The 14,512-nt window shown below is 37.7% G+C and overlaps 2 protein-coding genes across 2 annotated transcripts in view; both read right to left on the minus strand.

Moving 5' to 3' along the window:
• Nucleotides 1-27: 27 nt before the first annotated feature.
• LOC136248380 (ankyrin repeat domain-containing protein 6-like) lies at nucleotides 28-932 on the minus strand. The gene is made up of 5 exons (XM_066040164.1): nucleotides 861-932; nucleotides 625-808; nucleotides 413-571; nucleotides 93-351; nucleotides 28-31 (listed from the first exon to the last, which is right to left on the minus strand). Exons 1-5 carry the CDS (start codon nucleotides 930-932, stop codon nucleotides 28-30), a joined length of 678 nt encoding a protein of 225 aa, XP_065896236.1.
• A 30-nt stretch (nucleotides 933-962) lies between these two features.
• Nucleotides 963-14,512, minus strand: part of LOC136249933 (transient receptor potential cation channel subfamily A member 1 homolog) — a 57,191-nt gene continuing 43,641 nt past the window's right edge. Inside the window, exons 13-22 of the mRNA XM_066042070.1 lie at nucleotides 14,153-14,333; nucleotides 13,341-13,514; nucleotides 10,798-11,079; nucleotides 9,466-9,486; nucleotides 4,923-4,979; nucleotides 4,454-4,869; nucleotides 2,734-2,937; nucleotides 2,474-2,542; nucleotides 1,449-1,646; nucleotides 963-1,390 (exon numbers count right to left, since the gene is read on the minus strand). Coding sequence (XP_065898142.1) covers nucleotides 1,142-1,390; nucleotides 1,449-1,646; nucleotides 2,474-2,542; nucleotides 2,734-2,937; nucleotides 4,454-4,869; nucleotides 4,923-4,979; nucleotides 9,466-9,486; nucleotides 10,798-11,079; nucleotides 13,341-13,514; nucleotides 14,153-14,333 — 1,851 coding nt within the window. The 3' untranslated portion in view covers nucleotides 963-1,141. The remainder of the gene's footprint in view (nucleotides 1,391-1,448; nucleotides 1,647-2,473; nucleotides 2,543-2,733; nucleotides 2,938-4,453; nucleotides 4,870-4,922; nucleotides 4,980-9,465; nucleotides 9,487-10,797; nucleotides 11,080-13,340; nucleotides 13,515-14,152; nucleotides 14,334-14,512) is intronic.

The following is a 14,512-nucleotide window of genomic DNA, read 5'->3' on the forward strand; positions in this document are numbered from 1 at the left end:
AATTGCCATCCCCATCACAATCATTGATCAACTTTTTGATGTGATAGTGCTCATGACTCAACAACAACCTTAAGATTTCACTATCCCCATACTTGCATGCAGTAAAGATTGGAGTGTGACCACTTCTGTTCTTCAAGATTACTGAGGCATTACAAGCTAGCAAAATAGGAATTGCTTGCTTAAGATGTTTAGCACAAGCCACATGAAGAGCAGTATCACCATCTTGGTTTGTCAAATGAATGTTTGTTTGGTTTCTCTCCGCTAGCATTTTGATGAGATCAAGGTGGTTATTCTTGCAGGCTAACATCAGTGCTGAATCCCCAGCAGCATTCTGAGCATTAACATCAGCACCTGTTGCATAGAATAACACATTGGACACCATGAAAGACTTGTAGGCTTCAGTGGCGTTTACCTTGTTCCAGCAATATTTCAATGACTTTCAGGTGCGTAGGATTGCTGAGGAGTTTATGTGAGACAGAAATATCCAGAGGATCAAGGAAGACATTATAGTACATAATAGCAAGGTGTAATGGAGTATACAGACCGTCATCATCTGTAGTACAGTCACAATCTGACACAAGAAAAAGATTATCATACACAAATGTACATGTGTATGTACCATACCTGCTTTACTGTTTAACAACAATTCTACCATCGGTAGGTGCTTGTGCACTACTGAATAGTGAAGCATATTGTAACCAAAACTGTTCTTAGTATCAAGTAAGTGTGATGGACCATTATCCTCTTCATAATAATACACCCTGGCAATTAGTTCTAAAACCAAGTCCATATCCCCCATGACAGCAGCCTGCGATCCATGCATAAACCAATACTACTGGTATAATACTATTTACTACTACCTTAGTGCCATCTACAATTATGGCATTACTCAAAACCTGAAAGAAGTAGTCTTTGTGAAAATGAGCTGCCATCTCTTACTAGGTTTAGCTTAGCAACAAAACTAATCTTTTCACACTTTATAAATGTAAACATTATAGGTGTTAATATAAATAATTATCACTTGTACAAACTACCAAAAATATACATGCTAGCTGCTATTTCACACAGAGAGGTTTCAATACATAGTCAGCCATATATACTATACAGCAACAGCTAATTATTCTACATTCTTATATAAAGGTTATTGTTGCACATTCAAACGCATTGCAGTGGAACTAGTTGAAGTAGTATGTCGCAAATTCAGTGGCTGTCTCTTCATCAATGCCTTTTCATTTTGCTGTGCATTTTCTTGGCACTCACGATTCCGGAAATAAACAGAAATTTCATCTTCCAAGTGCTGAATTCGTTCCATAAATGCATTGTGCATATTATGCAAAGATTGCTTTTGTTGATTTAGTGTCTCTTGGATTTCATGCACAGGATCTGTTTTCTAATGGTAAAGTAAACATATACACATCCATCACTTCAGTCTAATTATTTAATCTCACCAGCAATTGTTGCACTTTTATGAAATTTTCTTGCTGTTCCCATGTGGCCAGTTGGGCTTCTCTTCTTTCCAACTTTGTGGTTCCCAACAGAAAATCATACCAGGAGTGCTCACTGGTGAATGACCTCCCTGTACTTCTTGTATAGTAGCGTAGGCGCATGTTAGACATAGTATCCTCCAATTCTAAAATCAGTCTAACCTGTAGATAGATAGATGGGTAGATAGATCAAAAGTGGTGTGTTAATATGAAATATATATGTATAGTAGGTTTGTACATTCCTGCAACCATACACCAGCCTCGCAATACCTTCATGGCATCACCTTGGTAGACATGCTGAAACCTAACTGATGCCTTCAAACAAACATTTCTCAATGATACTACAGGTATGATTTTTAAATGTTGCTTCAGCCTGACTGGTACCTTTGGGCATATCACAGTACATTTAATTCGGTGTGCATATCTGCATCTTGAACCATTCTTTTATTCTACACCAAGCCAAAATGTAAAAGATGCAGAACTTAAGCTGAAATGGAAAGTGTGCTTTTCTATCTCAAGAATCTGTCTCAACCAAAACCTTTGATCGAGAAGTATGGGAGCTGCAACCACTAGGTGATAACCACTAGGGGATGTCATCCATGTAGCTTTGTTTGATTTGCCAAAGCATTATAGAAAAAAGTTTTATAAAAAGAAGCTACATGGACATTTGATTGGCTGACCAGTCAGAGCATTTGGCACAATATCATTAAAAATGGTTCACGCCATTTTGAGTCCTTAAATTACTTATATCCTACATATACACTTGGCTGGATATATAAATGGTAACTTCACTAATAAACCATATTGCAAATTGGTTGACCATTAGCGATGGAACATTGGAGTTATGATGGTATTGACACAATTTTATTTTTGGCAGAACCACCAAATTTTGTGATCTGCCACCAAATCAATTCCTTGCCAAGTATACAGTATCTCTGAAGGACACATAACCCAGAGGAATGTCATTAATGCAATCAACTATACAGTACCTGCAGACTTATTTTAGTAAGCTGAGCCTTGGCACGTTCCTCTTGAGTATCTCCGACTGCAAGACCAACCTACATACATGATATCGACAAAACACATGTAACTACCAACTACATGGATACCTGTAATCTGTTGCAACTGTAAAATCACTAGAAAGGCTAATAATAGTTATTGGGGTTTGCACACTCCACACACATACAGACACTAACACTACACACATATTTAGTACTATTTGTGGAAAGAATTTAAAAGTATTACTCACCAGTAAGTTGCTAAACAGAATTGGCATCACAATGATAAACATCACCCACATTACTGATGTTATCTCAGGAAGAAACAAGCTCAGGCCTTCGTCAACCAACTCTTGCTCATTAATAAAGATTGTATCAAACTCAAATTCTCCAGTGGTCATTACAAGTGTCTTCAACATGCTACGTCCGATATTAGAGAATGGAGTTCTTCTATTCTAAAGTGTAATCAATATCGAATAAGTATGGATATAACAAATCTATTACTGAGAAAGGGAAACTGGCTTATGATCATTCCCCTCCATCAGCCATTTAAAGGAGTTATTAGAGTAAATCTCAGTACCAATTTTGGTGGGAATCTGATCACGGACTTTAACCAATTATTTTAGATCAAACTTCTGTCACGTCTAGAGTCAACTGGTTCGAGAAATCAGTTGAAAATTGGTCTGTAGATACAGGTTATTGCAATTGAATTCGTCACCTTTGCAGTAACATCAGTACACTAACCTCAGTACTTTAATACAGCGTGCGTATCATTGTTGTTACTTGTAAAAGCTATAAACTGTTTTAAAGTCAGTATAAAACCAAATGGCTATGATTACAATAAGCTAGCATTTGTGAGTACTCGATCGTTAACTCTAGAAAGTACTCAAATACTAAAAAAAAACCATGATTGTTTCAGCCCTACCAAAAAACTATAGATTATAAAGGAGGGGGGGGGGGGGGGGTAGAAAATTATTATGTGATTCACTAAAATTTGTTGTGACATTCAGCCTTACGCAATTCTTTATCACAAACTAGTGCCACAAAATGGTTTACAGTACACTCTGGTAATGCTCACTTGTGTATCCAGGCATTCCACCAACTATCCATTGCCTTGTCAAGCCTTATTGCCATGCATGCACACTCCTCACCTACAGGAGCTCACAAGCTTGTGGCACAATTTACCAGCAACAGAAATGATAATTCTTAACAGACCTAACTGTTCACTGATGAATGTCATACACCCCAAAACATATTAAGCTATAAGCTATGTGTAAAAGGTGATGGCATAAACACCATTGCCATTTTTTGGCTGCCACCTTCGATTCCACAGCTTTTCTCATCCTGGCTTTTTTGGAGGGTTACACCCTTTTCTCTCTCACTATTTTGGTATAGTTTAATAATGTAATCACTTTCTTATGGTGGCCTACTGGTTGATGGTCAGAAACACAAACTATTTCACAAGCCTTTTTAACATTACTAGCAGTCACGTTGTGCCACAGTTGCTCATTATTCATTCATCAGTTGTTTAAATTAGTCTGGCACAGAGAGTAGTATCTTGCAAGTCTGCTTAACCTAATACAGTATATGGTAACAGGCTGGTGACTAAATCAACTATAGCTGCATGTGAAATGTTTTGAACTTGCAAAAAATAATTGGAGGAGGGCATTTGCTTAAATTTTCACTGTGTCAATGTTTTCATTTATACAGTAGTTCACAATTACCATAATAACATTTAATGAGAAAGAAACAAAGGGTTTGACACAAATATGAATCCCTTGAAGACAAACAACAGTTTTATTATTTAAGGTGTCCAGTGATCAGAGATTCATTGACCAGAGGTTGCAGGTGTCCATTATTACTACACAAATCAATCTTATAATGGTAGACAAATGCTGGGTCTTTAAAAAATGTAAACAAATCTTGTCAGTAAGGGAAGCATAGTTTCGATACTTACAATATAACACTTACTGGAATAGTGAGTAGCATGTAAAATGGAAGAGCAAATGCAAACACCAGCAATGCAGCAATCAAAATCAACTCAAAGAATGTGGAGAAAATGTTATACAATATACTGATGGTTATTCCTGTATAGGGCAGTCGTCTCAGGAAAATCACATGGTTCATCCATCCTAAGAATATTGCTAAAATTCCTAAACTCCACACAGCCTTGTCAGGACAGAAACATTCCAGTTTGAGGTGACCTATCGCGAACGTCATTGAAAGCATGAATATTAAAACCTCCAACCAATTTTCAAAGTCTGTCAAATACTCTAGTTTCCTGCTCCAAAATTGGAAAGCTTCCAAAATCAATTGAACAAATGAGAAAAGAATTATCAACACATCCGCAGCATATATGTAAGATTCTGCTGATGATGATAATACGCCTGTATGTATGGGAAGCCATTAAATCACATGCTGTATATAATATCACTATTACCATTGCAATCGTCTCCTCTCATCTGTTCAATGCTACGTAGTTGATAAAGGCAATCACCTACAACACAATACAATTATAAATACAGTTATACTACATGATGTACTGCATACTGTAAGAAGGAGACATACAATGTAGTTTTTATATTGTTACTCCTGGATGTCTTTTTAACATTCAGCAATCGAATATAATATGGTTGTTTTCAAAAACGTTAATGATTGGGGAACATGCTTAGTTGAATAATATTTATGCTTGGAAGAAGCTTTACAGCCAAAGAGTCACATAAACAAAATTCAAATAACATCACAAGAAGTGGTTACACTAGCTGGATAACAATTTTCATACTGACACTCATTGGGTCTATTTATTTAAACCCAATGAGGTCGGTGTAGAGCTCAAAAGATAAGTATAAACCACCTGTGGACACAATCAGCATTTTACAATTCCTTTATCCAGAACTGAATCCTGTCTGAATTCATTTTTATCCTCAACCATCGAACCAATAGTTGCTATGCTTACCTCTTCCCCACAGACTATAGCTATAATTTAATTATCTGTGTTTCAATGATTGGGGTGTGAAAGTCTTAGCCAGTCAAGGGATGCAGGTATAAAGACTACTGCTGCCAGTGGCTGGAGACAATGTCATTGACAGCCATACAAGTTTTTAGCAAATATGAAATGCGTGAGTATTTTGTGTAAGATCAATTTTCCAGTGAGGTGTGATTCAGTCTGGATCACATTCTTACCACAACACATCCTATCACCCCCTGGTGTGAGTGCCCATGATACATCACATTCGTTTAAAAGTCCCTTAAATGGTAGGAACTGTAACGGCTGCTTCTTGGTCTGAAATGCTATGAATAGCTCTACCTTCAGTGAAGATTTTTACCTGCATAGCTGGCTGGTGATGCAATATATATATACAGTGTGTGTGTATGTGTGTGTGTGTGTGTGTGTGTGTGTGTGTGTGTGTGTGTGTGTGTGTGTGTGTGTGTGTGTGTGTGTGTGTGTGTGTGTGTGTGTGTGTGTGTGTGTGTGTGTGTGTGTGTGTGCGTGTGTGAATGTACTTGGTGACAAATTGCTGCAATCAGATCACAACTATCAATTAAACAAAAGGTCATTTCACTTTATCTTTGGCTATGCTTGTTTTACACATTGGGGAAATAGTATGTAAAATGAGTAAGCCATTAACCCACTAGCATCGATACCTGCCCAATATGCGGGACTTGTTTATTGTACAAGTTCAACACTTTCAGATTCAAAATAATGTACTGGGAACCAAACAATAAACATCAACACCATTGTGTGCTATAACCATGACGTTGTTTTTTTTTTAAATACATGAGTCCTTTATACCATCCTGCAAGTTAAGGCAATAGTAGAGTTTAGCATAAGTGAAAATAATTTAATTGCTCTGTTGTGCAACCACTAAATGTGGTTCACCATAAAAATGTACAGTAACTGTTGGGACGTGGACGACCATGGACACTAAATCCTTTGTTATACAGAAATAAAAGGAGATACCAGAGCCTTCTAAACAGCACCAGAAACTACATTGATTTCTGCACATTTTGTCAGTTGTCTACTTATGTGGTTAGCTACTGAAGTTGAAAATGCTTGGTGAAAAAGTATTCTGGTGCTGAAGCATGCAAACAGATGCTTGTTTCTATGTTTTAATCAAAGAAAGCAAGAACAAGTATTGGATAGTATTTACTGATGTGCTAAACATCCATGTTTGCTTGTTGGCTCATCTGGTTGATTGTGGAGTTTATATTCCATGTAATCAATAAAATAATCTATTACCAAGCTTTGCCAGTCAGTCTGAGTGGTTTTCACAAATACCAGCCATTGTTTTGTAAAGTATTTAACTTTATGGCTCCATAACTCGCTTACCCTTTAGCAGACAATCACAAAATTAAGGGAAATCAATGTAGTTTCTATCCATGTACAGAAAATGGGAACATACTGTACACTTTGTAAGTAACTGAAGCTTTATTGTCAGTTATCATCGTTTTCCCAATGGCTAGCCTTCAATCCACCAGAGCATCCAGTGGTTGCAAAATACCAGATGCTTATACTAAACTCCACTATTGTATGTACCTATTTGTTTACCACACAATACCTGTCTAATCACGCAGGTACATGTAAATTAGTTTCTACATGATAACTTTACTGACAACAAAAAGAACTGATAACCTATTTAAACTCAGCACCATTCACAGTAGCTACTATAATACTGTACAAGTATAAGGAAAAAGGTAGGGAAACGAAGGAAACCATCTACACCTACAGATATACTAGTGAACATTTAATCCCTCCAGGGGTGTAGCCAGGATTTTTTGAAGGGGGGTTCCAGCACCAGCATTGAGTTACTAGAAGCAGGGGTCTGGGGGCACAGCCCCCAGCCGCTGAGAGACTTTCAATATTTTAATAAATCAAAACTCAGCAAATTGCTATATTTTATGCAAAAAGTACATTATGATGCATTAAGTGCCCCTGAGATGAAGGTAGTACTAGATAAAGTCACCTAGTGGAAACAGACAGCATAACACATAGAGACACATATAGTAATCTGTAAGTGATGGTTATATCTCACTGTGGTATAGGAGCCATGAATCCACTGATACAAATGACAATCAAAACAATATAACGGCTATACAAATATGCATAGCATGAATTCATTTTGCATACCACAAGTGATAAATTACTAGAGCTCTGTATCTTTAAACACTGCACACCAAAGCTATAGCAGTATAAGGTCATGCTAAGTTTTGCATTTAATGTTGGAATGTCTGAAAAACTTCATAATATTATGGACATGGGTATTTACATGCATGTTCTATTAGAGTATACCTGACTGCTCTATTAGAGTATATCGATCTTTTTAACAAGTTTTGAAGAGGGCTCATGTTACCTCTGTAAATCCTTCCCTGAGAGATGAATGTAAGTTTTATCAATTGTTGTGCTGTGCCATACACTATATTGCTCACTCATTTTGTCCTGCCACACTAAATGGTGTGTTAGGATCCTGCTTGTAGAAGTCTAAATTTTACAGGGGGGGTTCCTGAACCCCCCTCCCTACGCCCCTACCCTCAGTCTATACCCATGAATGAATTAGGGATTAAAAGTGCACTAGTATATCTGCAGGTGTAGGTGGCCTCCCTTAATTGTTTCCCTACTTTTTTTTCTATGATGCCTAATCAAACTTAAAATTCTTAATTTTAATTTTTTTGTAACATTATTTATGACTGCATGGTGAACCCCGTGCATACTCCATCAAAAGAAAGAATAGTGCCAGAGGTAATGTTGAACATGCACCCCAATTATCAATTACTGACTTGAAAGTGTAGTGGTCATTATGCTTCGCTTTCAGCTATGTTCAGCCTGTTTCACAACGTTACAAACGAAGAACAGTAGAAGAAGCGTCTCTGCAATTAATTCAGTCACGACGGAAAATACAGACGATTCCATTTACAAATGTAGTGAAGCCATCGCACTACTGCAAATTAACACTTTGGAAAGAAATGGGACACAAAGAAGGTTATTGAGTTATGCTAGTCTGAAGGCATCAGGCAGGCAGTTAGTCAGTCAATAGAAAATTCCATTGAATAAAAATTTCATAGCAATCTACTGGAAGTATTTAGGGTTGTGCTGAAGGCACTTTTGGGCTTGGTTATACCTAACCAATACTGCCAAGGCATCAAGATGGTATTGTGAAGCTGGTTTTTGGGTGATATTTTTGGCCAGAAAAACCCAAACTTTTATGATTCTTAACATATAGTACTACTGGTAACAAGCAAAGGTTTATAAACAGGTTTAACTTAAAACACAAGTTCATAATTTCTGTTACCCAGGTTAATTGTTTTATAACATGGGCAGGTTAGAAAAGTGGTGTTTACAACAGAAACTATGAAAGAATTACTTGAATGGAACACATGAGACAAACTGAATACAAAATGCTATATTTTCCCAAGCAAAGCAATACCAGAATACCATTACTATGAACAAACAAGCTAAACTTTGGATCAAAAAGGTATGTTAAAAAACAAAACAATAATATTCCATCAATAAGATTCAAACCCACAACTTGGCGTAACTGTAATTTTGCACACAAGTAGTTGTAAATTTTCTCTAACTTCAGTATACTGTAGTGGATGAACAAAAGTAAAGATACTTGCAATAGGTTGCCAGATGACAAGCGCTTTGTGATAACTATACACATAAAGTCAAGTAATATATCAGGAGGCATGGCCTCAGACCCCTAGATTCGCACACTAAAGTATATTTTCCCTCTACATAAATATCATCTAGTTATAGTGCTACGTAGCTAGGCATAAAGTCTGGCTATGCCACTACATGTTGCTGCAACCATGGCTTAGCCTTCTGCACCATATTACAACACTAACTACTGGCTGGCCAAGCAACTTTAAAAAATAATCAAAGTAAAGTGTTAGGCTATTTGTTCACCAGCTTTATTTTGAACTGTGTGTATATATTTACAACATTTACATGATTCTTTGACTTTAACACAATACAATAAACTTACTTTGGCAACTGACATCCATAACTATATAAGAGAACAACAGAAAACTATAAACACATGAGTTATTATTATTATACCACACGTGCTTAGTTGACACCACCAGTCAGAGGAGGTTAGTCATGCATCACTCTTGTATTATCACAATGAATCTTACCAACTAGTAGGGATCATTGCAATAAAAAGTGCATAACAAGGTGTAATGTCATCACGTGAAGTGCAAATTTAATTGATACTTTAGCCCATATAATTAGAAATAAACCAGCAAGGGATTTAAGTCACACTTCAATAATCCCTGCTAGTTTGTAAAATTCCTTGTATTTATTTGTTAACTTTTTAATATATAAAGAATGACACCAAACCTATAAGGTTATAGTTGTACGACAAAATGCGTGCCTCATGTACGAATTACCAATTGTTTTTAGATATGCTCTGTCCATTGCACAGTCCTACACAGGCAGAATGATAAGTGACGCTAGCCTACAACCAATCTGCTTATACTTTGACTGTGGGAGGCACAAAAGTTACAGTTTCTTATGTGATAGGCAAAAGGTAAATGGGACATAAAGTAAGTAAATCCATGATGGGTGAATAAAGACACCTGCTGGGCTGAAGCAAGTGAAAAATCAAGCCCATAATCTTAGCTGTTATTGTGTTATGCACATCTGAAGGCAACAGTTGGTCAGTCATAGAAAATTTACTGTATTAAGAAAATATTTAAAATCTTCTAGCCACCTTTTTTTAGTATTTTGGGTTGCCCAGCACCTAAGGCTTGATTATACCTGACCAATACTGCCAAGGTGCCATGAAGGTAATGTATTATATAAAGTTGGTTTTTGGTCAATAGTTCTGTGGGAAGGTATAAACCATTATGATCACTACTATACAGTACTATCATACTTTACAGCCGTACTGTAATTGAAAAACTGAAAAACTTTCAAAATTGAAAAACTTTCAATTAAAGTATGTGTAGTTTATTAAAGTGAGTATGTGCTCTAATAGAGTGGACAAATATACTATATGCATAATAAACGATTGCTTATTACAATTAACACTTCTAATCAACTTTGATAGTTAGGATAACTCATCAGTTGGATGTGAAACATTGTTGAAAATGATAATCCATATAGTCTTGTAATGAGATGCTTACCCATTAATGTCAAAGTTTAAAGGAAAATTTCATGAACTATGTCATGCTTTATTAGATAGTGCTGGTCAGTGCTCTTGAGCCACTATATTGGGAGAAATTCACTATCACTTTTTTTTTTTGGTGTGATGGTGTGTGACTTAATAAAGGTACATGACCAACCTTCTCTGTCATATAGCTATAATACTCACTCAGAATAGCTGATGCGTTCACACTGGCATTATCATTACTACCACTGCAAGTATAAGTTTGAAAACTGCCATTTGTTATATCCATCAAAGTCAAATTAGAAGCGCAAGTAAAATTCCCTTCAGTATAATTCGTAATGATTATACCATCAACACCAGATTCAAGTTCAAATCCATCTTCATTAAACCATTCTATTCCTGTAGTGGTTCCATTAATGGCACACGTAAAGGTAGCAGTTCCATTATTTGGAGTCTCATCCATAGGATTTCGAGTAATGACAAGAGCTAAAACAAAACCACAAGGGTATATACAACAAAGTACATAGTTGCTCAGTAACAAATACATACACTGACAAATTTAAGGAAAATTAGAAATTTAAGTTCAATTAGGGATCATAGAAAAAAGTAGGGAAACAAGGGAGGTCGCCTACATCTGCAGATATACTAGCGAACATTTAATCCCTAATCCAGTCTATACCCAAGACCAAGACTGAATTAGGGATTAAATGTTCATTAGTATATCTGCAGGTGTAGGCAACCTCCCTTGTTTCCCTACTTTTTTCTATGATCCCTAATCGAACTTAAAATTTCTTTTTCCTTAAACTTGTTTGTTTACTTTTTTTGTAACATTATTATGACTGGTGAACCCACGCATCGATACTGCATCAAAAGAAAGGATGGCGCCAGAATTAATGTTTTCCTCTGAGCGCACATCCCAGCAATCAAAAACTGCTTTGAAAGTGCAGTAGCCATTACACTTTGCTTTCAGCTATGTTCGGCCCGTTACACAGTGCTACAGATGAAAAACAGTAGAAGAAGTGCCTCTGCAACAATCCAGTCACCACGAAAATACGATTCGCGCACCCCCAACTATCAATTACTGCCTCGAAAGTGCAGCGGCCATTACGCTTCGCTTTCAGCTATGTTCAGCCCGTTACACAGCATTACAAGCAAAGAACAGTGTTAGAATTGTTTCTGCAATCAGTCCAGTCACCATGGAAAATACGTATGATTCCCATTTACAAACGTACTGTAGGAAAGCCATGCATTGCACTATCGCGAATTGACACCTTGGGCCATCAGCAAAAAGAAATGGGACACAAAGGAGGACAAAGGTAAGTCCATGATGCGTGCATAGTACGTACTCGGTATGCCAAATGGCACGTCTCGGCACAAAGTGACATCGAACAGTGAAAATATCAAGCCCATAGCCTTAGCCGTTATCGAGTCAGGCAGGCAGGCAGGCAGGCAGGCAGGCAGGCAGGCAGGCAGGCAGGCAGGCAGGCAGGCAGGCAGGCAGGCAGGCAGGCAGGCAGGCAGGCAGGCAGGCAGGCAGGCAGGCAGGCAGGCAGGCAGGCAGGCAGGCAGGCAGGCAGGCAGGCAGGCAGGCAGGCAGGCAGGCAGGCAGGCAGGCAGGCAGGCAGGCAGGCAGGCAGGCAGGCAGGCAGGCAGGCAGGCAGGCAGGCAGTTAGTCAGTAGCAAATTCCATTGAATAATTAAAAAAAAAAAATTTATAACAATTTATTGGAAGCCTTTAGGATCATACTGAAGGTACTTTTGGACTTGGATATACCTAACCAATACTGCCAAGGTGCCAGGATGGAGTTGTGAAGCTGGTTTTTGGGTGAATTTTTTGGCTAGAAAAACCCAAATCTCCATGATCCCTAATATACAGTACTACCGCACTGTATGATGATACATACATTGAGAGCTAGATACTCGCTGCATATTAGATATAAAATTGCAATAGCATAACCAGTATTTGTAAGCTATACAGTATGTTTTATCCCAGATGCAGCTACGTCTATTCTCGGTAAATAAACTACAGGTGATACATGTTGATCTAGCTATTACACATCCATTCCAGAGCTTATGATAACATCCAGACACTGGACAAAATCTGGTCAGATGTCTGACCATATTGCAATTTGGCTGGATACAGTGTCCTATCAAAGCACAAGGAGGGAGCCTAAAGGCTGAGCTGGCATGTCTGTTGACATATCAATATAATAACAGTAATTTGGCTGATAGGAGATAATATAAATTCTTACAACTTGCCGGCCAATTCTGGTTTGTCAGGAGTATACATTCTTACAACTCGCTGGCCAATTCTGGTTTGTCAGGATGTTGTGGTATGACAACAGAAATTTCTTATCATAAGCTCTGCTACTCTATACCAAAACAGCCAAATTGTAAAAAAGGATGTGGCGACTGAATGCTCTACAGGGTGACTTGTTACTGAATGGTGACTGCTCTATTAGAGTATCTCAATCCTACCCACCAGGGAAAATCCTGCACTGTATGAGTAGGTACCAGTGCTAGGACAATTTTGAAGGTGCTGATATGGAAGTAGCCTCACCACAAGGGAATTTCACAGCAAAACTGTTTGTTTCCATAAGGGCATAATCAAGTTATGAATACATCAAAATTATTCCCTCAAGTGGTCACATGACGCAGTAGTGAATGTCTTGATAATTACATAACACATTATTACTCCCAACCCTATATACCAATCTAATATATTCGGTTAACATATGACAACTTACATGGATCATCAGCTGCGCATTCTTCTGTTTCTTTCTTATTTCCCTCACAAAATCCTTTTCCAAAATTTCCATTAGTGCAAGTTCTTGTTCGGGACCTCATTCCATTAAGATTGACACAATCACCCTTCAAATCACAGTTACTCCAAACTCCCCATGAAGACCAACAACCAGGTACTATAAAACAGTCAGTACTATGAAACCATACAAGCATACTCAGTGGCGGATACAGGAGGGTTGCAATGGTTTCAGCTAAAATCCCCTCTGAAAGTAGCATGCACCCCAACGATTCGTGTGGGTGACAATTTGCAATCATGTGGTGATAACATTGTTATACATAGTGTATTATATTAGGACTTTTTCTACTGGCCAACTTCATACCTTTGCCTTTGAAATCAGCATTATGTTGTTAAACAGCAGGTAATGACCTTTTTTTGGTCTTTGACTTAAAGCTAGGCGTGGAATTTCAAAAAGTCTGGATCCACCCCTGACAGTTATTATTGAGAAACTTCCTCAACCTGAAAGCCCCTCTGAAATTTCTAGATCCGCCACTGATACTAGCATATGTAACTCTTTTAACTTCTGAGACCACCAGCAATTGGAGACTAATACTAGTTGACCAAAAGTGTACATGAATGAATGCTCCCTTAGCAAAAATCATTGAAGTGACTGGCCATGGCTTTCACCATAATACACCTTATTTTGTGGCTATACAACACAGTCACACACACTGATTTCTCTGACATTGAAGCATATACATTAGCACTCTACTTAAGCTAAAGAGCTATTATACATGGCACACATACAGTACATACCGTTGCATTTGTCCTCTTGAGGAAACGGTGCCACTAATATGAGAGCTGTGAACATAACAAGGAATAAAGTGTAGACAATCATGTTAGCCACAAAAGCTGGTAGACCATATGTCTTCCACTTGCGTGTTCGCATCTCCTCAACAACAGGGCTCAAAAGGAGGGAAGTCCTTTTGTACTTCACCTGCAAAAGTTATTAGAAAAACTATACAATATTTGACACGATAGTGGGTTCATAATAGGGATTAACCATGTATTTTTGCAAAAAATCCTCACACCCAAAACCATCTTGAAAAGCAACCTTTAACTCAAAATGACCCTCTGGTGGCTCCTTGCTATGAGTATAAGTCCACTAAAAAGAAT

This window comes from Dysidea avara, chromosome 3 (genome assembly GCF_963678975.1).
Source record: "Dysidea avara chromosome 3, odDysAvar1.4, whole genome shotgun sequence".
Classification (NCBI taxonomy): domain Eukaryota; kingdom Metazoa; phylum Porifera; class Demospongiae; order Dictyoceratida; family Dysideidae; genus Dysidea; species Dysidea avara.

Excerpts from the sequence above, each read along its gene's own strand:
- LOC136248380 (XM_066040164.1), bottom strand. The coding sequence starts at position 932 with ATGGCAGCTCATTTTCACAAAGACTACTTCTTTCAGGTTTTGAGTAAT. Across the intron at positions 809-860 it reads TAATTGTAGATGGCACTAAG|GCTGCTGTCATGGGGGATAT; the intron begins GTAGTAGTAAAT and ends CATGGATCGCAG. Across the intron at positions 572-624 it reads GTTGTTAAACAGTAAAGCAG|ATTGTGACTGTACTACAGAT; the intron begins GTATGGTACATA and ends TTCTTGTGTCAG.